The 20,886-nt window shown below is 46.0% G+C and overlaps 2 protein-coding genes across 2 annotated transcripts in view; both read right to left on the reverse strand.

The window, feature by feature from the left end:
* Nucleotides 1–4,967, reverse strand: part of LOC145861719 (cadherin-23-like) — a 55,939-nt gene extending 50,972 nt beyond the window's left edge. Inside the window, exons 1-2 of the mRNA XM_082964670.1 lie at nt 3,488–4,967; nt 1,081–1,209 (exon numbers count right to left, since the gene is read on the reverse strand). Of these exons, the coding sequence (XP_082820796.1) occupies nt 1,081–1,182 (102 nt within the window). The 5' untranslated portion in view covers nt 1,183–1,209; nt 3,488–4,967. The remainder of the gene's footprint in view (nt 1–1,080; nt 1,210–3,487) is intronic.
* Nucleotides 4,968–7,732: 2,765 nt separating this feature from the next.
* Nucleotides 7,733–20,886, reverse strand: part of LOC145861836 (cadherin-23) — a 34,681-nt gene continuing 21,527 nt past the window's right edge. The window contains exons 9-13 of the mRNA XM_082965454.1: nt 13,350–13,410; nt 12,734–12,882; nt 11,942–12,077; nt 9,007–9,395; nt 7,733–8,687 (exon numbers count right to left, since the gene is read on the reverse strand). Coding sequence (XP_082821580.1) covers nt 8,523–8,687; nt 9,007–9,395; nt 11,942–12,077; nt 12,734–12,882; nt 13,350–13,410 — 900 coding nt within the window. The 3' untranslated portion in view covers nt 7,733–8,522. The remainder of the gene's footprint in view (nt 8,688–9,006; nt 9,396–11,941; nt 12,078–12,733; nt 12,883–13,349; nt 13,411–20,886) is intronic.

The following is a 20,886-nucleotide window of genomic DNA, read 5'->3' on the forward strand; positions in this document are numbered from 1 at the left end:
AAGCTGTTTAAAGGCACAGTCAACTTAGTGTATGTAAACTTCTGACCCACTGGAATTGTGATACAGTGAATTATGAGTGAAATAATCTGTCTGTAAACAATTGTTGGAAAAATGACTTGTGTCATGCACAAAGTAGATGTCCAAACCGACTTGCCAAAATTATAGTTTGTTAACAAGAAATGTGTTGAGTGGTTGAAAAACTAGTTTTAATGACTCCAACCTAAGTGTATGTAAACTTCCGACTTCAACTGTATATACCGTAATTTCCGGACTATTAAGCGCACCTGAATATAAGCCGCACCCACTGAATTTAAAAAATATATATTATTTTGAACATAAATAAGCCGCACATGTCTATAAGCCGCTGGTGCCTACCGGTACATTGAAACAAATTAACTTTACACAGGCTTTAACGAAACACGGCTTGTAACAAAAATAAATAGGCTTTAACAAAACACGGCTTGTAACAAAAAATGTAAAATTAGCAGTAAGCTTTAGTTTGACAGTTTCTCACGCTGCTGTTTCCAACGTCTTATCATCGACTCATTAAGACCAAGCTCCCATGCATGCAGCAGCTCTATTTCCTTTTCCAACAGCCAGATCAATCGCCTTCAACTTGAAAGCTGCATCATATCCATTTCTCCGTGTCTTTGCCATGATGAGGGTGATAAAATGACTACCGTAATCAGAATGATGGGAAGTTTGAGAGAGCTCGATTTAATCTAAACAGTAAACAAAAAAGTTGTTTGACCTTAACCCGTTCGGCAATTTCATTGGTCTAATGAAAGCTTCACGCCGCCAAAAAACTGAGCACGTCACAGAATGTGTTTTTTTGGAGAGAAAAAAATTGAAAGCGGGAAAAATCCATATGTTTAAGCTGCGAGGTTCAAAGACTGGGAAAAAAGTTGCGGCTTATAGTCCGGAATTTACGGTATATATATTTTATCCTCGTACCCGCAGGAGGCCTTTTGGTAGGCTGTCATTGTAAATAAGAATTTGTTCTAACTGACTTGCCTCGTTAAATAAAGGTTCAAATCAAATAAATAAATAAATAAAATGGATGTGACCCAGGTGTCTAACCTTGAGCAGGTAGCGGTCAACAGACTCTCGGTCCAGAGGGGAGTTGACATAGATCTCTCCATTGGTGTGGTTCACTGTCCGGATCTCAAACACATCCTGCATGTTTCCTGCCACCAGACTGAAGTTCACCTGAGAGAGAGACAAAGAGCAGAAAATAGTTAAACTAGGATCTCTCTCTCTGGATTGTTTTGTAGTTGATTATTTCCAAGTTCTTTTAATTTAAATTTTCTGTGGTGGAGGGTTAACACACTGTTAGTTTAGTGGTACCCACTGTTTTTTTTCTTAGTTAGGTAGGAAGGTGCATGGTGCACGATGGCTTCACAGCCTAGCGTGGTGGAGTCGCTGTCGTTACAGCATGGTTTCAGGTGTGTTCCTGAGAATGGCGTTATGGTGGAAGAGGTTCTGCTCGTGGTCTGTGAACAGGTAGGAGCTGAATTTATACATTCTGCATCCAGAAAGAACAAAGCTGCGGTTGTGTTCATGAAAAGAGTGAATATTTGTAAGGGATGTGTTGGTGCCGATTTATCCTCTTTCGACATATTAGACTAGTTGCGAATCTGCCTCCGTTCACTTCGGATGATCTAAGTTTGCTAGCGGTTTTCGTGTACTGTTGGCAGGTTTTCAGGCAGATGCTGTTAAGCATGTTTTATCGTTCCAGAGGGAAGTGTTCATGTATCTGAATAACAATGAGCAACAGTTAAATGTGCATTTTAAAGTGATGCATGGGATAGAACATTGTGTGCCCACATAAAGGCCGTAGACAAGGTGAGGGTACAAGCGTCAGTGGGGGAAATCGAGGTACATGTGCAGGGTGCCATGAGACACCGGTAGCAGAGGCTGGGCCTAGTCATGCTATACATGGTGGTTTAGATGAGGCTGGGTCTAGTCAGGGTATAGATGGTGGTGGTGGTGTAGCTGAGGCTAGGTCTAGTCATGCTATGGAATGTGGTGCAGATGAGGCTGGGTCTAGTCATGTCATGGATGGTGGTGTAGATGAGGCTGGGCCTAGTCAGGTTATGCTAGTGGATGAGGAGAGTGTAGTGGGGAGAGGCAAGCGCCTACGGGCGGTAGATGAGGGTGTCAAGTGGAAGAGGAAAAAGGGTGTTGAATAAAGGAAGTAGGAGGGGAGAGACTGGTGTGGTCAAAGGCACTAAGGAACCTTCATCTGGTGCTGGGGGGAGGCGCTGACTATAAAGAAAGGGCAGGTGGTCAGGATGGGAGATGGAGATGAGAAGGAGGAGGAAGGTGAGTCTGAGGACGATGAGGAGGCTTTCTTTTCAGACTCCGCCTCAATGGGTCCAGAGCTGACAGCCAGTCAGGCAGAGGTCAAAGTACAAGGTGAAGAAACTGTCAAAGTTCCTGAATGAGACTAAAGGGAAAAAGGTTCATCTTTAAGCTTTTTTTTGTGATCCGGGAAAGTTTGTGAGGTCAGTACAACACACTATGAAACATGAGGGGCTTTTTGAGCTTTGCTATTGGTCTCTTTCTTTGCTGGCTGTTCTCCCACTTCTTATGGAGACTCTTCGGGTAGGCTTGCTTAAAATAAATGGCACAAGAGATGAGGGAAAGAGGAGGAGAGGAGTCTGTTGGGTGAATATGTAAAACCCAAAAAAGTACAGGTATTGTTTCTGCAGGAGACGCATAGTGATGTGGTGAATGAAGTCGATTGGGGGCTCTGGTGGAAAGGGTCAAGTGTGCTGAGCCATAGAACAAATATTAGTGCAGGGGTGGCAGTCCTTTTTGCACCGGGTTTGGCCGTAAAAATGTGCTCCTCAAAGAAGGTGTGTATGAGTAGACTGCTTGTAGTAAAAGCAGAAATTAACAACAGGGGTTTTGTCCTTATTAATGTGTATGTGACTAACACAGGGAGAGAGATGGGGCGTCTGTTTTGGTGTCTTAGACAGGAACTCTCACAGGTAGCGCCTGAGGAGACGCTGGTGGTCAGCGGGGACTGGAACTGTATGATGGATTTTACGAAATATAGAAATGGGGAGGAGTCTCATTCAGGCTCAGAGGGAGTGTTAAGGGACATCATTAAGCAGTTTGACCTAGTGGATGTTTGGAGAACTAGACATCCCAGCACAAGACAGTATACATGGGTGAAGGTCTTTGGGTCTTTGATAACAAGGGTCTTTGATAACAGACCCTTTACTATGATTTAATGGGATCTCTGCGCGCCTTACAGTGGAATTTTAGTTCTATAACATTATCAAAAGTATGGCGATGTGTAAGGAGATATGGTGTGTCGGGAGGCCGTCTATATAACTGGGGAAGATGGGTTAGATATACAGTTGTAGAAGTGGTGAGGTTTTGGTTATTGTGATATGTGATGTTGTTTTGTATCGTGGGGTAGAGGGCAAGGTGAGTATGCAGCACAAAAAGTCAAAAGTCTCTCTCTCTCTCTAACCAGTGAATTTTTCCCAGCATCTTTGTCGCGCCCCAGCACCACAGCCACTCTCTTCCCGATGGGCGTGTTCTCTGGAATCTCCACCGACGAATCAGATGTGATATCAAACTCGGGACTGTTGTCATTCTCATCCAGTATGGTGATTGACACCTGTCACATGTATAGACACAACCAATGAGAGCTTGCCATTGACAAGGAGGATGGAATGCTACATACCTTTTGATTTTAATATGATTAACACGGTATGCTGTTTAAAAATAATTAAAGTACATTTGTGACACACGTACGTACACACACGCACAAACTGAATTAAGCTTTTCATTAAAACCTTAAGGCAGTTCTCCAGACTGAAGACGGAAAGCAACACGTACCTTCTGTAATTTCCCCATGAGATAGCAGTAACGAGGTGAAAACAAAGATTGTCATTAACTGACATTTTCTACAACAGAATAGATTAAACAAATTGTTACATGGTTCATTATTGAAAACAGGTGAGACTTGACAACGGGCAGAGATGGGCAAAGATACTTTCTTGTTAAAATGACAAAATCCTCAAAGACCAATGTATCAAAATGCAATTCAAAATACGTCTGCAAAGTGCTGTATCTAATCACAATATAATTATTTTTGGTATTTTGGTATTTTCAAAATACAATATACATTTGCAAGTACATGCCTTCACCACAACAGCATTCTCAGTTAAGGTAACAATATGTGATAGACTGTGATATGGTAACAGACTGTGATATGTGGTTGTTTTTCTACTTTAGGTGAATGCAACGACTGAAGTCACTTTGGATGAGATTGTCTGCTAAATTACCAAAATGTAAATGTTTATGTAAAAATTATTAGTGGCCTTGTTTTGGAGGCAGAGCTCTTCAGAGTAATGCCCAGCATGCTTTGCAAGTGTTCATTTTTATATTAACATTCTGGTCATTTACCAGACACTCTTATCACAACATAGTGCCATCAGACTTGCAGGGTGAAAAGGGGCCATGCAATTGTTAATTTATTGTGTTACTTTTTTTTAATTTTTTTTTTTTATTTAGTAAATATTTTGTTAAATCTATTTTCTTAAAACTGCTTTGTTGGTTAAGGGCTTGTAAGTAAGTATTTCACAGTAAACAACAGTGTCACGTTCTGAATCTTCAAATTCCCTGTCATAAAGGAGCCAAGGCGCAGCGGGCCGGTAATTCCACATCTTTATTGAGGGAAACCGAAACCAAAACAATAAACAGGTACGCAGCAAGAACGTAATGCACAAACACAGGTGGGGAACAGGCTGCCTAAGTATGATTCCTAATCAGAGACAACGATAGACAGCTGCCTCTGATTAGGAACCATACGCGGCCCAACAAAGAAATACAAAAACAACATAGACATACAACACATAGAATGCCCACCCCATGTCACACCCTGACCTAACCAAACAGAGAAAAACGACTCTCTCAGGTCAGGGCATGACAGTACCCCCCCCCCACCCCACCCCCAAAGGTGCGGACTCCCGGCCGCAAACCTGAACCTATAGGGGATGGTCCGGGTGGGCATCTACTCATGGTGGCGGCTCTGGTTCGGGGCATAGCTCCCACACCGCCCGCTGATCCCCCCACTTCTGTGTCGCCGGAGGAACCAGACCGTGGATCAGCGTCGGAGGCTCTGAACTGCCAACCGCCGCTGACGACTCTGAGCTGCAGGCCGCCGCTGAAGACTCCGGGCTGCAGACCCTCGCTGAAGACTCAAGGGCTGCAGACCCTCGCTGAAGACTCAAGGGCTGCAGACCCTCGCTGAAGACTCAAGGGCTGCAGACCCTCGCTGAAGACTCCGGGCTGCAGACCCTCGCTGAAGACTCCGGGCTGCAGACCCTCGCTGAAGACTCCGGGCTGCAGACCCTCGCTGAAGACTCCGGGCTGCAGACCCTCGCTGAAGACTCCGGGCTGAGGAGCGTCGCTGGAGGCTCCGGGCTGAGTAGCGTCGCTGGAGGCTCCGGGCTGAGTAGCGTCGCTGGAGGCTCCGGACTGGGGAGCGTCGATGTAGGTTCCGGACTGGGGATCTTCGCTGCAGGCTCTGTGCCATGGATCATCACTACTGGTTCCGCGCCATGGATCATCCCTACAGGCTCCGGGCCATGGATCATCACTGGAGGCTTCGTGCGATGGATCATCCCTACAGGCTCCGGGCCATGGATCATCACTGGAGGCTTCGTGCCATGGATTGTCACGGGAGGCTTCGGACCATTGATCATCACTGGAGGCTTCCTATGGGGAGCTGGAACCGGTCTCACCAGACTGGGGAGACGCACAGGAGAGTGGGTGCGCAGAGCAGGCACAGGGCACACTGGGCCGTGGAGGTGCACCGGAGGTCTGGAGCTCAGGGCTGGCACACCCCGTCCTGGCTGGATGGTCACTGTAGCCCAGCAAGGGCGGGGCGCTGGCACAGGACGAACTGTGCTGTGCTGGTGAACGGGTGGTACCGTGCGTAGAGCCGGCACAGGATAACCTGGGCCATAGAGACGCACTGGAGATCAGACACACTGAGCCGGCGCACTTCTTCCAGGCTGACGGCCAACTCTAGCACGGCAACTTTGAGGAGCTTGCACCGAGCGCACCGGGCTGTGAGTGCGCACCAGCGACACAGTGCGCATCACCACATAATACGGTGCTTGCTCTGTCACTCGCTCCCCATGGTAAGCAAGGGGATTTGGCTCAGGTCTCAACCCCGACCTTGCCAATCTCCCCGTGTGCCCCCCCCAAAAAAAAATGTTTTTGCCGCTGCCTCTCGGGCTTCTGTCGTTCATTCTCCCCGGTCCTGCTCGTCCTCCCAGTCAGCGCACGCTGCTTGGCCTTCTTACATTTACATTTACATTTTACATTTAAGTCATTTAGCAGACGCTCTTATCCAGAGCGACTTACAAATTGGTGCATTCACCTTATGATATCCAGTGGAACAACCACTTTACAATAGTGCATCTAAATATTTTAAGGGGGGGGGGGTTAGAAGGATTACTTTATCCTATCCTAGGTATTCCTTAAAGAGGTGGGGTTTCAGGTGTCTCCGGAAGGTGGTGATTGACTCCGCTGTCCTGGCATCGTGAGGGAGCTTGTTCCACCATTGGGGTGCCAGAGCAGCGAACAGTTTTGACTGGGCTGAGCGGGAACTGTGCTTCCTCAGAGGTAGGGGGGCCAGCAGGCCAGAGGTGGATGAACGCAGTGCCCTTGTTTGGGTGTAGGGCCTGATCAGAGCCTGAAGGTATGGAGGTGCCGTTCCCTTCACAGCTCCGTAGGCAATCACCATGGTCTTGTAGCGGATGCGAGCTTCAACTGGAAGCCAGTGGAGAGAGCGGAGGAGCGGGGTGACGTGAGAGAACTTGGGAAGGTTGAACACCAGACGGGCTGCGGCGTTCTGGATGAGTTGTAGGGGTTTAATGGCACAGGCAGGGAGCCCAGCCAACAGCGAGTTGCAGTAATCCAGACGGGAGATGACAAGTGCCTGGATTAGGACCTGCGCCGCTTCCTGTGTGAGGCAGGGTCGTACTCTGCGAATGTTGTAGAGCATGAACCTACAGGATCGGGTCACCGCCTTGATGTTAGTGGAGAACGACAGGGTGTTGTCCAGGATCACGCCAAGGTTCTTAGCACTCTGGGAGGAGGACACAAGGGAGTTGTCAACCGTGATGGCGAGATCATGGAACGGGCAGTCCTTCCCCGGGAGGAAGAGCAGCTCCGTCTTGCCGAGGTTCAGCTTGAGGTGGTGATCCGTCATCCACACTGATATGTCTGACAGACATGCAGAGATGCGATTCGCCGCCTGGTTATCAGAAGGGGGAAAGGAGAAGATTAATTGTGTGTCGTCTGCATAGCAATGATAGGAGAGACCATGTGAGGATATGACAGAGCCAAGTGACTTGGTGTATAGCGAGAATAGGAGAGGGCCTAGAACAGAGCCCTGGGGGACACCAGTGGTGAGAGCGCATGGTGCGGAGACAGATTCTCGCCACGCCACCTGGTAGAAGCGACCTGTCAGGTAGGACGCAATCCAAGCGTGGGCCGCGCCGGAGATGCCCAACTCAGAGAGGGTGGAGAGGAGGATCTGATGGTTCACAGTATCAAAGGCAGCAGATAGGTCTAGAAGGATGAGAGCAGAGGAGAGAGAGTTAGCTTTAGCAGTGCGGAGAGCCTCCGTGACACAGAGAAGAGCAGTCTCAGTTGAATGCCCAGTCTTGAAACCTGACTGATTAGGATCAAGAAGGTCATTCTGAGAGAGATAGCAGGAGAGCTGGCCAAGGACGGCACGTTCAAGAGTTTTGGAGAGAAAAGAAAGAAGGGATACTGGTCTGTAGTTGTTGACATCGGAGGGATCAAGTGTAGGTTTTTTCAGAAGGGGTGCAACTCTCGCTCTCTTGAAGACGGAAGGGACTTCTTGTGGTGGGTTATTCTGTCACGTTCTGAATCTTCAAATTCCCTGTCATAAAGGAGCCAAGGCGCAGCGGGCCGGTAATTCCACATCTTTATTGAGGGAAACCGAAGCCAAAACAATAAACAGGTACGCAGCAAGAACGTAACGCACTGTGCCGTACACACACAGAAATAACAATAACCCACAAACACAGGTGGGGAACAGGCTGCCTAAGTATGATCCCTAATCAGAGACAACGATAGACAGCTGCCTCTGATTAGGAACCATACTCGGCCCAACAAAGAAATACAAAAACAACATAGACATACAACACATAGAATGCCCACCCCATGTCACACCCTGACCTAACCAAACAGAGAAAAACAACTCTCTCAGGTCAGGGCGTGAGAAACAGTATTGTTTTTGGCACATGACAAATAACATTTGAAATGGAAAAGTACACTATTTTAATATACATTTTTTTTAATGACATGTCTCAAAAGTATGTTTTTACAAAACACATTGGATTGTAGTTCAGGCCAGTGAAATACAAAAATAAAAAAATACTTAAAAGTAATTCAAATACCTAGTTGAAATACATATACCAGAAATACAGGGGATAAAAGTTAACAAGCAAATAATGTCAAAACAAGAAGAAAGAAGGAAATAAAGAAAAAAGAAAGAAAGAAAGAAGTGACTGCCGTACCACAGTGGAGTCTTTTTTTGGTCCCCCATCGTCAGCCACTACAGTCAGGGTGTAGAGGTCCCCCTTCTCTCTGTCCAGCAGCCCTGTGACTGTGATACGACCCTGCGGATGGACAGATAGATGGAGAGAGAAGGAAAAAGAGAGGGAGAGAAGAAGTAAAAGACATGAACAAACAACCTGATTTATCCTAGTTTGAAATATACAGTATAATCCTATTTTGAGCAAAGTACAGTATCCAGCAGGGTTGGGGTTCAATTCAATTTCAATTCAGTCAATTCAGGAAAAAATATTTTCAATGGAAAATTGGAATTGGATTTGTAGTTACTTCCTGAATTTAAATGGAATTGGCCTTAACACTACTGTCCACTAAGAGTGAAAAATGCAAATATGGTGTTACACCCTATCCTGTCCACCGACTCACTGTGATACTGTCAATCTTGAAGAGGGTGAGGGCGGCTGGCGATGTGTCCGGGTCGAAGCGATACGACAGCTGGTTGAGGTTGTCCGCCGACTGCGCCTGTACCTGCACCACCTCCGTTCCCGTGGCGATGTTCTCCAGGAGCGACACCTCGTAGCCCGCCGAGAAGAACGCCACTGCCTCGTCCAGCTCATTAAGTAAGGTCACGTAGACCGTGCAGAAGCCACGGTGGAACGGCGGTGCCTGGTTAGTAGCCGACACGTTCATCAGGTAGCTGGTCTTGGTCTCGTAGTCTAGGTAGTCTACAGTGGTCACCAGGCCCGTGCTCACGTCCACATCGAACTTACGGTCGGACCCGGAGACGAGGGCATAGGCCACCGCCCCGCCATCACCTGGATGGAGGGGTGGGAAGACAGGGAGGAGGTGAGGGAGTTGCAGGGCAAGGTGTAAAGGGAAGGAGTTTTGGAGAAGGGATGCAAAACAAGTGAGAGAAGTGAACAAACAAAATGTATTTTTTCTTTAAGACCCAATGCAGCTGTTTTTATCTCAATATGAAATCATTTCTGGGTAACAATTAACCTGTTTAGGATAGGGGGCAGTATTTTCACGGCCGGATAAAAAACGTACCCGATTTAATCTGGTTATTACTCCTGCCCAGAAACTAGAATATGCAAATAATTAGTAGATGTGGATAGAAAACACCCTAAAGTTTCTAAAACTGTTTGAATGGTGTCTGTGAATATAACAGAACTCATATGGCAGGCCAAAACCTGAGAAGATTCCATACAGGAAGTGCCCTGTCTGACCATTTCTTGTCCTTCTATAGCCTCTTTATGGAAAATAGAGGATCTCTGCTGTAACGTGACATTTTCTAAGGCTCCCATAGGCTCTCAGAAGGCGCCAGAACGGGGAATGATGACTCTGCAGTCCCTGGGCGAAAAACAGTACGGCTTTTGGAAAGTGGTCGTTCTGAGAACAATGACACAGGTGCGCGCGTGCATGTGAAGACTCCATTTTCTATTTTCAGTGTTTGAACGAAAACCGGTTGGAATATTATCGCTATTTTACGAGAAAAATCACATAAAAATTGATTTTAAACAGCGATGACATGCTTCGAAGTACGGTAATGGAATATTTTGAAATCTTTTGTCACGATATGTGCCGGCGCGTCACCCTTCGGATAGTGTCTTGAACGCAAGAACAAAACGCAGCTATTTGGATATAACTATGGATTATTTGGAACCAAAACAACATTAGGTGTTGAAGTAGAAGTCCTGGGAGTGCATTCTGACGAAGAACAGCAAAGGTAATCCAATTTTTCTTATAGTAAATCTGAGTTTGGTGAGTGCCAAACTTGGTGGGTGTCAAAATAGCTAGCCATGATGGCCGGGCTATCTACTCAGAATATTGCAAAATGTGCTTTCACCAAAAAGCTATTTTAAAATCGGACACCGCGATTGCAGAAAGGAGTTCTGTATCTATAATTCTTAAAATAATTGTTATGTTTTTTGTGAACGTTTATCGTGAGTAATTTAGTAAATTCACCGGAAGTTTTCGGTGGGTATGCTAGTTCTGAATGTCACATGCTAATGTAAAAAGCTGGTTTTTGATATAAATATGAACTTGATTGAACAAAACATGCATGTATTGTATAACATAATGTCCTAGGAGTGTCATCTGATGAAGATCATCAAAGGTTAGTGCTGCATTTAGCTGTGGTTTTGGTTTTTGTGACATTATATGCTAGCTTGAAAAATGGGTGTCTGATTATTTCTGGCTGGGTACTCTCCTGACATAACCTAATGTTTTGCTTTCGTTGTAAAGCCTTTTTGAAATCGGACAATGTGGTTAGATAAAGGAGAGTCTTGTCTTTAAAATGGTGTAAAATAGTCATATGTTTGTAATTTGCGCCACGCTCTATCATTGGATATTGGCGAGGCGTTCCGCTAGCGGAACATCTAGATGTAAGAGGTTTTAAGTACATTACTGTGATTGTTTTCAATTTAAATGCTCAAAAAGTAACAAAAATAGCTTCTTAGCAAGAGCAATTTCTCAAGCAAGAATTTTGCTAGGACTGTCTGGGAGTGGTCCGAATGGAGAGGGCAAAAATGAAAACTAGCTGTTATTGGCAGAGAGGTTTGGAACTTTCTTTCTTAGTGGTTAATTAACTACTACTGATGTCACCAGGCAGGCCAAAACTCCATCCCACCCAGGCTTAAATTTCAGGAGGTCTTTTCAAACAGCTCTTACACTAAAACTGAGTACGTAGCCATGCATTGTTGCTACACACACCTATCTAAAATGTCCAACCACAATATAACCAAAAATCTATATTCTGCTCTAACAAAGAGACATTTCCAACTTTCCATGACATGTGGGCAGGATATGACATCGTTATGTCCTCAGAGGTGATGTAGACCAAAGTTGTAGTGTTTGGTGACTGTCAACATCACACCAACAGTTCTCCCACACAGTGTTTGTGCTACACATTACAGGACGGGAAGTGAATAGAGGAAGCCCACACAGAATAGCAGAAGTAGAGGGTTAAATGCCACTCAGATTAATGGCGCTCAGCTAAATGACAGTTTCAGTACAGGGGCAGACAGACCAATACAACTCAGCATAAAATCTGTATGAGAGTCATATAACACCAATAACTATGGAGGCGGGGAGAGCCCTCTAACATCCCACTTCATTGGCTTACTGAGGGACACCCCTGTAGCATGATGTACTACAGTATCCAGAATGCTCTGTACAGCATTTCCTGTTTTATTTTAGTAAAGATGTTCTGAAGCTGACATAATGTTGTCCTGTCTCTTTATCAATACATACTAGTATGTATATGTATGTACATTACACTGTATTTATTATCAATAATACTAGCTTGTACAGAGGGCTATGGGTACTATAGTACATTATGTTACACTACAACACCCACCGGTGTCAGGGTCTGTGGCTCGGACTACGATGACAGAGGTACCAATGCCAGCGGTCTCCCTCAGGCCCAGGCGGTTGTACTGCTGTTGGGTGAACACTGGTGGCTCGTCGTTGGCGTCTTCCACATACACTATCACCTGTAGGGGGAAGACAGAGAGACTGGGAGTCAAAAAGTATAACTGGACAACTACCCACAAGTTTACAGGTGCCCTTTATGTTATACCCCTACAGCCCTCTCCCTTTCGCCCCATACTCTACTCCAGCCGTATACTCTAATATGTCCTGTCCCACACCCTCTCATCTCCCAATACACTACCCTCTCCCTCCTTTGTTATTTTCTAAATCCTGCCACATATCCTCTCCTTTTTCCTCCTCATGTATGACCCCAACAGTCTCCTCTTCTATGTTCTGCTATATTCCCTCTTCCCTCCTCTTCTCCCCTCCTTCCCCATCCCCTCTTCCTCCCCTATCTCCTGCCTCACCCGTACAAAGCTTCTCATCCTGCCCCGGTCACTATTTGTAGGCCTCCACTTCTAGGCCTGTCCCCTCTCCTCTCCTCCCCCTCCCTTTTCAATTCTCACCCGTATGGAGCTCCTCACCTCCAGCCCTGTCCCCTCCCTTCCCCTCCTCTGTCCTCTACCCAGTCTCCCACTAGCCTCCCCTGTATCCTCCTTCCATCCTCACTCATACTGAGCTCATTATCCTGCCCTGGTCACTGTTGTAGGCCTCCACCTCCAGTCCTGTCCTCTCTCCCGACCCTGTCTCCCCCTCTCTTCCCTCCTACTCTACTTACCCGTACGGAGCTCCTCATCCTGCCTTGGTCTCTGTTGTAGGCCTCTACCTCTAGCACGTGGGAGCTGCTGCTCTCTCTGTCCAGAGCCCTCTGGCCCCGCGTCACGAGCCCCGAGAGCTCATTGATGGTAAAAATACTTTTACTGTTTCCTACACATGCAGACAGAGAGAGAGATAGGGAGACACACACATAGAGAGAGAGAGAGGGGGGGCGGAGAAAGAGGCAGAAAGAGGGGGATGGGGTGGGGAGGAGAGGGGTGGAGAGGGGAAGGGGAGAGAGACAGAGAGGGAGTGGTGTGAGAGAGGGAGAAATGGAAAGAGAGATGTTAGCTGCGGGTTAAGAGTGATCGCGTGCAGGATGGCCATGAGGGTATTGGTATAGATTCAAATATTAATACTAGAATATTACCAACGGTAATTTGATACTGCATTTTGTAAATGTATCATTGAGCTTTCAAATGGCTAATACAGTATGACTTCAAATAAACCGTTATGATTATGCATGCAGGGTATGATTAGCGTGCAGGGTTGTTGTTAACAGTCTTTTGTGTGTACTTGTTTTTGTGCGAGCAAGTGTGAAAAGTATCTCCACCTGGCGACTGGGAAGTTGTACTCACCAGAGAGGATCTTGTACAAAACCCTGCCGTTCTCCCCCTGGTCTGCATCTGTGGCCTGCACCTGCACACACCAACACAGAATAAAACTTAACACATATTAATAGCACAGCCATATGCAGCCATTATACTCATTTACAACCACAGCGACTTGAAACCACATGAATTGGTCTACATAGCTACATAAACATTTACACACTCGCACACGAATGCCCACACACTCGCACACGCATGCTCACAGACACACACGCTGACATTCAAATGTACCTACATGTACACTCTTAGAGGTGCTATCTAGAAACTAAAAGGGTTCTCTCTCTCTCTGTATGTATGTATGTATGTATGTATGTATGTATGTATGTATGTATGTATGTATGTGTGTGTGTATGTGTGTGTGTGTGTGTGTGTGTGTGTGTGTGTGTGTGTGTGTGTGTGTGAGAGAGAAGAGAGGGGCCCTGCTTCAGTCTCATTAGCTTTATAAAAAGATGTGGAGAGGAGAAGAGAAAGAGGAGAAGTGGGGTAAACAGGAGAAAAGAGAGTGTTGGGTCAGAATGGTGAGTGAAGAATGGGATATTACACAGTGGAACGCAACACTTTGGCTATAAAAGTCGTGCAGAACTTCCCAGTCCGTGTTAGCTAAGCTTAGATGTTGTGATTGTAAGTATTTGCAGTGTTAGTGCTCTTAGACGGTGTTGGAAATTTGCCATTGTTTTAGGCTCTCCCAGCTCTCTGTCCCCTCTTTCTTCCCTGTGCGTTCCCTAACACTCTCTCAAAGAAGCAGAGAAAGGGAGAAAAGTTGATACTGGAAGTGACGGAAGAAGTTAGAGTATATTCTAGTGTGTGTGTGTGTATAAAATGTGTAAATGTGTTTATCAAATATATGTGTGTTTGCTGACGTGGTTACATGTGTTGGTTTGTTTACATATGTTATGCCCAAATGTGTGTGTGTGTGTGTGTGTGTGTGTGTGTGTGTGTGTGTGCATGTGCGTGTGTTTGGGTCAGTGTAAGTGCATACATCTAAGTATGGAGTCACAGTCAATGTGAGAGAGAGAGTGGATGTTGGACAGTGGAAGATGTCTGTACTCTCTGGAGTTTGTGGTTTGTTTTTGCGAGTTTGTCCTTTGTGGTGCTCACATCAGTTAGCCTACAGATGAAGAGAATATAGAAATGTATAGCGAATTGGATAGTAATGGGTGGATGAAACACATGGAGAGACCACACAAAGAGAAAAAAACGGCATAAAACTGTGATACTATTTACTGATTGTTAACTAATCTTGAGGAAATTAACTGAACTGGATAATTTACGTATTGATTTGAGATTCACAGAGAGAGGATTTGTTGCAGTGTAGGGAGAATGGTGATCTCTTTCTCCCTGAGTATGAGTATTAAATTTGCTTTAGACTCAACAGTACAAGAAGCAGAAAAGAGCAAAACTGGAGAGATAGAGGTAGAATAGTGTGAAAACTTGGTAGAGTAGTGTGTGTTACCCACACACACGTGCCACTTGTATGTCTATACTGTAAGAGAGCTTGGATTCAATATCTTGTGTCTGAGTATGTGTGTGTTTGTGTGTGTGTGTGTGTGGGTGTGTGTGTGTGAGTGAGAAGGTAAAGACTAACGAGACGATGGCTGCTCCAGTGACCTTTCCACACAGCTTCACTGTCATTTGGTCTTAAAAATAATTTAACGTCCCAATGTGTTTCCACTTAAGCTGATAAGGCACGCTTTGTCCTCATCGAATTAAAGACTATGACACTTACAAATGTTATTGTGCAAGGGAGGGGGGCAGAAGGAATGAGGGGGGTATAGCGAGTGGGGGGGGGGAGGGGGGTTGGGTATAATTTGGGGGGGGGGTGCATTTTAATAAACCCGATTTGTACTACATTGAAGAAACCCTGTCAAGCAGCGACTGTTGTGTAGTCATTAATTTAATAGCTACCCAATTGGTACAAATGCCAAGTGTGTGTGTGTGTGTGTGTGTGTGTGTGTGTGTGTGTGTGTGTGTGTGTGTGTGTGTGTGTGTGTGTGTGTGTGGTGTGTGTGTGTGTGTGTGTGTGTGGTAAAGGCACATTTGATTACCATGCAAAGCTTGTAATAGCCAAACAGTGTGTGTGTGTGTGTGTGTGTGTGTGTGTGTGTGTGTGTGTGTGTGTGTGTGTGTGGTAAATGCACATTTGATTACCATGCAAAGCTTGTAATAGCCAAACAGCTGAAGCTTTGGCAACACCATGTGTGTGTGTGTTTTGCAACTCCTTCAGGGTATGATGGTAATAACCCCTACTAAATAGGCCTAAATCAACTTGGTTTGGCTTGGCCAATAAGGCAAGACATTTCATATCAAGAGACCTGCTGTGTGCCACACACACACACAGATTTGCTGTGTGCCACACACACACACTTCTCAGCTAACCTCATTCTCATGCCTCTACCTTCCAGAACTTGGCGACCATGAACACAACAATGAACACCAACAGTGATCCAGCGGTCAACATCTACGTCACCTACTTCACAGAGCCACCACTACATTTCAACCTCTACAGCCTCCCCATCTCCCTCTTCCCCTCCCCTGTACTGCTGTGTAGCACTCAAATCTGTAATCATGAAGTGCTTTGAAAGGCTGGTTACGGTACACATCAACTCCATCATCCCAGACACCGTAGACCCAAATCAATTTGCACACCACCCCAACAGATACATAGATGACACAATCTCAATTACACTCCACACTGCCCTCACCCACCTAAATAAGAGGAATACCTATGTGAGAATGCTTTTCATTGAGTACAGATCAGCATTCAACACCATAGTGCCCTCCAAGCTCGTCATCAAGCTTGGGACCTTGGGACTGAACACCTCCCTCTGCACCTGGATCCTGGACTTCCTGACAGGCCGGCCCCAGGTGGTGAGGGCAGGCAACACCATCAAGTTGCTGATGATGCAACGGTGGTAGGCCTTATCACTGGCAATGATGAGAAAGCCTACAGGGAGGAGGTAAGTGACCTGGCAGTGTTGTGCCAGATCAACAACCTTTCCCTCAATGTCAGGAAGACCAAGGAGCTGATCATAGACCACAGGAAAAGGGGGATGTGCATGCTGTAGGGAGCGGATCGAGACCTTCAAGTTCCTCAGTGTCTGAATTACTAAGGACTTGTCATAGATGAACGGTGACCAAAATGCAGCGGGTATAGTGCTCATCTTTCTTCTTTATTTGAAAGAACACTCAAAACAAAATAAACAGACGACAAAACATAAGGCACACAGGCTATACAGAAAATAACCACCCACAAAAACCCAGGAAAAACAGGCTGCCTAAGTATGGCTTCCAATCAGAGACAACGAAAGACACCTGCCTCTGATTGGAAGCCATACCTGGCCACACATAGAAAAAGAAACATAGAAATAGAAAACTAGAACCAAAATCCCCCAGAACCAAAAAATACCAAAACACACAAAACAAACATCCCCTGCCACGCCCTGACCATACTACAATTACAAATGACCCCTTTACTGGTCAGGACGTGACAGTACCCCCCCCCCCCCCCAAAGGTGCAGACCCCGACTGCACCTCCAAAACAAAAAAACCCACAAAACCAACCCCAAACCTAAAGGGAGGGAAGGGAGGGTGGCCACCGTCAACGACGGTTCCTGTGCTACACCCCCCCTTCGCCAATCCTCCCACTACGGAGGTGGCGCTGGCTCTGGGCGTAGCTCCTGTTCCAAAGACTCTGGACTGAGAGGCGTCGCTGGAGGCCCCGGACTGAGGGGCGTCGCTGGAGGCCCCGGGCTGAAGGGCGTCGCTGGAGGCTCCGGGCTGAGGAGCGTCGCTGGAGGCTCCTGACTGGGGAGCGTCGCTGGAGGCTCCGGGCTGAGGAGCGTCGCTGGAGGCTCCTGACTGGGGAGCGTCGCTGGAGGCTCCGGCCTGAGGAGCGTTGCTGGACGGAGAGTGCAGTGAGCAGGCACAGGACGTACTGGGCCTTGGAGGCGCACTGGAGGTCTGGCGCTCAGGGCTGGCACAACCCGCCCTGGCCCAATGCTGACTATAGCCCGGTAAGGGCGAAGCGCTGGCACAGGACAAACTGGGCTGTGCTGGGAAATGCAAGGTATTGTGCGTGGAGCAGGTGTGGGATATCCTGGGCCGAGGAGCCGCACTGGAGGCCAGATACGCTGCGCCGGCGCACTTCTCCCTGGCTGCCGGCTAGCTGTCGCATGACAACGTTGCGGAGCCTGTATCGACCGCACCGGGCTCTGAGTGCTTATGGGCGACATAGTGTGCATACCTCCATGCTGCCTAGCTCCTCCCTCTGTGTGTCTGCTCCGTCGTTCACTCTCCACCAGTCCCTTTCTCCGGAATCCAGCGTCGTCATCCGCACTTGACTCCTTGACCGGCTCTGGTTTCCTCCATGGCTCCCTCCGAATAGCCCGGGAAGTTAGGTTAGGGTTCCCCCTTGACCTAGCAACACTCCCCTTATGCCCCCCCCCCCCAAAGACATTTTTGGGGCTGCCTCTCCACCTCCTGAATAGGAGGATACAACGCCTTGTACCTCCGTCGTTCCCTCTTTGCTTCCTCCAGCTCCGCCTTCGGGCGCTGGTACTCCCCAGCCTGGCTCCATGGACCCTTGCCATCGAGGATCTCCTCCCACGTCCATGACTCCAAATACTTCTCCTGCTGCTCCTTCCTCCGTTGCTTGGTCTTCTTCTGGTGGGTGGTTCTGTCAAAGGCGTCGATGAACGGTGACCAAAATGCAGCGGGTATCGTGCTCATCTTTCTTCTTTATTTGAAAGAACACTCAAAACAAAATAAACAGACGACGAAACAGTTCCATAAGGCACACAGGCTATACGAAAATAACCACCCACAAAAACACAGGAAAAACAGGCTGCCTAAGTATGGCTTCCAATTAGAGACAACGAAAGACACCTGCCTCTGATTGGAAGCCATACCTGGCCACACATAGACAAAGAAACATAGAAATAGAAAACTAGAACCAAAATCCCCTAGAACCAAAAAACCCCAAAACACACAAAACAAACACCCCCTGCCACGCCCTGACCATAATAAAATTACAAATGACCCCTTTACTGGTCAGGACGTGACAGGACTTAAAATGGTCCACACACACACACAGTCATGGAAAAGCGCGGCAGCGCCCGTTGCTAGAACTTGTCAAATTCTGCCCTGGCTACGTAATGAAAAAAAAAAACTATGCTATGCTGGTTGCTACACTACATGACCAAAGTATCCAACACCATCCAACCATATCATCCAACATCTCATTCCAAAATCATGGGCATTAATTTGGAGTTGGTTCCCCTGCTATAGCAGCCTCCACTCTTCTAGATGTTGGAACATTGCTGCGGGGACTGGCTTCCATTCAGCCACAAGAGCATTAGTGAGGTCAGCCACTGATTTTCGGTGATTAGGCCTGGCTCACAGTCGGCATTCCAATTCATCCCAAAGGTGTTCGATAGGGTTGAGGTCAGGCCTCTGTGCAGGCCAGTCAAGTTCTTCCACACCGATCTCGACAAACCATTTCTGTATGGACCTCACTTTGTGCACAGGGCATTGTCATGCTGAAGCAGGAAAGGGGCTTCCCTAAACTGTTGCCACAAAGTTGGAAGCACAGAATCATCTAGAATTTCCTTTTACGCTGTAGTGTTTAGATTTCTCTTCACTGGAGCTAAGGGGCCTAGCCCAAATCATGAAAAACAGCCCCAGACAATTATATATTGAAGCATCTCAAGACATCAGTCAGGAAGTTAAAGCTTGTTCGCAAATGGGTCTTCCAAATGTACAATGACTCCGAGCATACTTCCAAAGTTTATTGGAGTGGCCATCACAAAGACCTGACCTCAATCCTATAGAAAATGTGTGGGCAGAACTGAAAAAGCGTGTGCAAGCAAGGAGGCCTACAAACCTGACTCAGTTACATCATCTCTGTCAGGAGGAGTGGGCCAAAATTCACCAAACTTATTGTGGGAAGCTTGTGGAAGGCTACCCGAAACGTTTGACCCAAGTTAAACAATTTAAAGGCAATGCTATCAAATACTAATTGAGTGTATGTAAACTTCTGACCCACTGGGAATGTGATGAAAGAAATAAAATCTGAAATAAATCACTCTCTCTACTATTATTCTGACATTTCACATTCTTAAAATAAAGTGATCCTAACTGACCTAAAAGAGGGAATTTTTACTTGGATTAAATGTCAGGTATTGTAAAAAACTGAGTTTAAATGTATTTGGCTAAGTTGTATGTAAACGTCCGACTTCAACTGTAGTTTGTGTTCTGATTGTTCTGAGACGCGTGCAGTCAAAAGATGGGAAAATGCGATAGAAGTTACAGGTTATTCATCCAATTTACAAGATGTTATAGATTTAAATCTCACTGATTATTGGTGGATAAGGTACAAACAATGATCCATGTGTGGTCACTGATGTTTACTTGCTTGCAATACTTAATTGCAAAACCTTAATTTAGCTAGCACAAGCATGCTGCAAGCAAGCATGGATGTTGCAAACGATGGAAGCAAACACTACTGCGAGGAAAGACCACTTTTCCAATCTCTTTAGTTAGCTGACTAGCTAAGCTTTGTTTTGTATTGTATTATTTGTGTTTGTAGAAAATCAGTTGATGTAAATAGCTATCTGTTATACTAAGTAGCCAATGACAACTGTTATGACAAGTGCTGTATCAGCTGTAAAATGTTATGGGGATAAGGTGAACTCCATTAATCAATCTTCTGGTCATGAGTGATCAGACTATACCTTGGTCCACCATTAGACAGGCTGGTTTCAGACTATATCTAGCAGTACAGGACGTGCTGCGGCCTACACCAGGGAAATGCATAAGGGAAAGGACCTGTATTAGTAGATCATGGCAAACCTGTCGCAGTGAGGTTATTGTAGCAATAACAGTACCTATTGAATTACAATGTATGTGATTAAATGAACCGATTTCTTGCTGAATTAGTACATTCTTCAAAGGTAGTTTAACCATTGTTTTTCCTGTTCTATACCAGGCTGCCATGGTGTTGGCCTCTGTCAAACTACTTCCTCCCAGCAACACCAGAAAGCAAGCTGCAATTTCCAAAATTATATCAGGAGGAAAGACAAACAGATATTTTCCATGTTTACATTGCACAATTAATTATTAGATTATGTCATTTTTTATTAGCATGTCTCAATTACATGCAGTACATTTATTAGTGGAGAATGGGTCACAATCATACCAGTCATTTCGGTTATAAGGGAGCTCTTATACACTCTGTGGATTATATTTCTGAATGCATACGCATACAATTGGTTATTATAGCACGTTAGAGTGCCTTTTCAGTGTATTTGGCCTGTTAACCTGTTAGGGCTAGGGGGCAGTATTGACACGGCTGGATAAAAAAACATACCCGATATTAATCTGGTTACTACTCCTACCCAGTAACTAGAATATGCATATACTTATTACATATGGATAGAAAACACCCTACATTTTCTAAAACTGTTTGAATGGTGTCTCTTGAACGCAATCAACTTGCCAGATTTAA

Source organism: Salmo salar, chromosome 18 (assembly GCF_965601325.2).
Source record: "Salmo salar chromosome 18, fSalSal1, whole genome shotgun sequence".
NCBI lineage: Eukaryota > Metazoa > Chordata > Actinopteri > Salmoniformes > Salmonidae > Salmo > Salmo salar.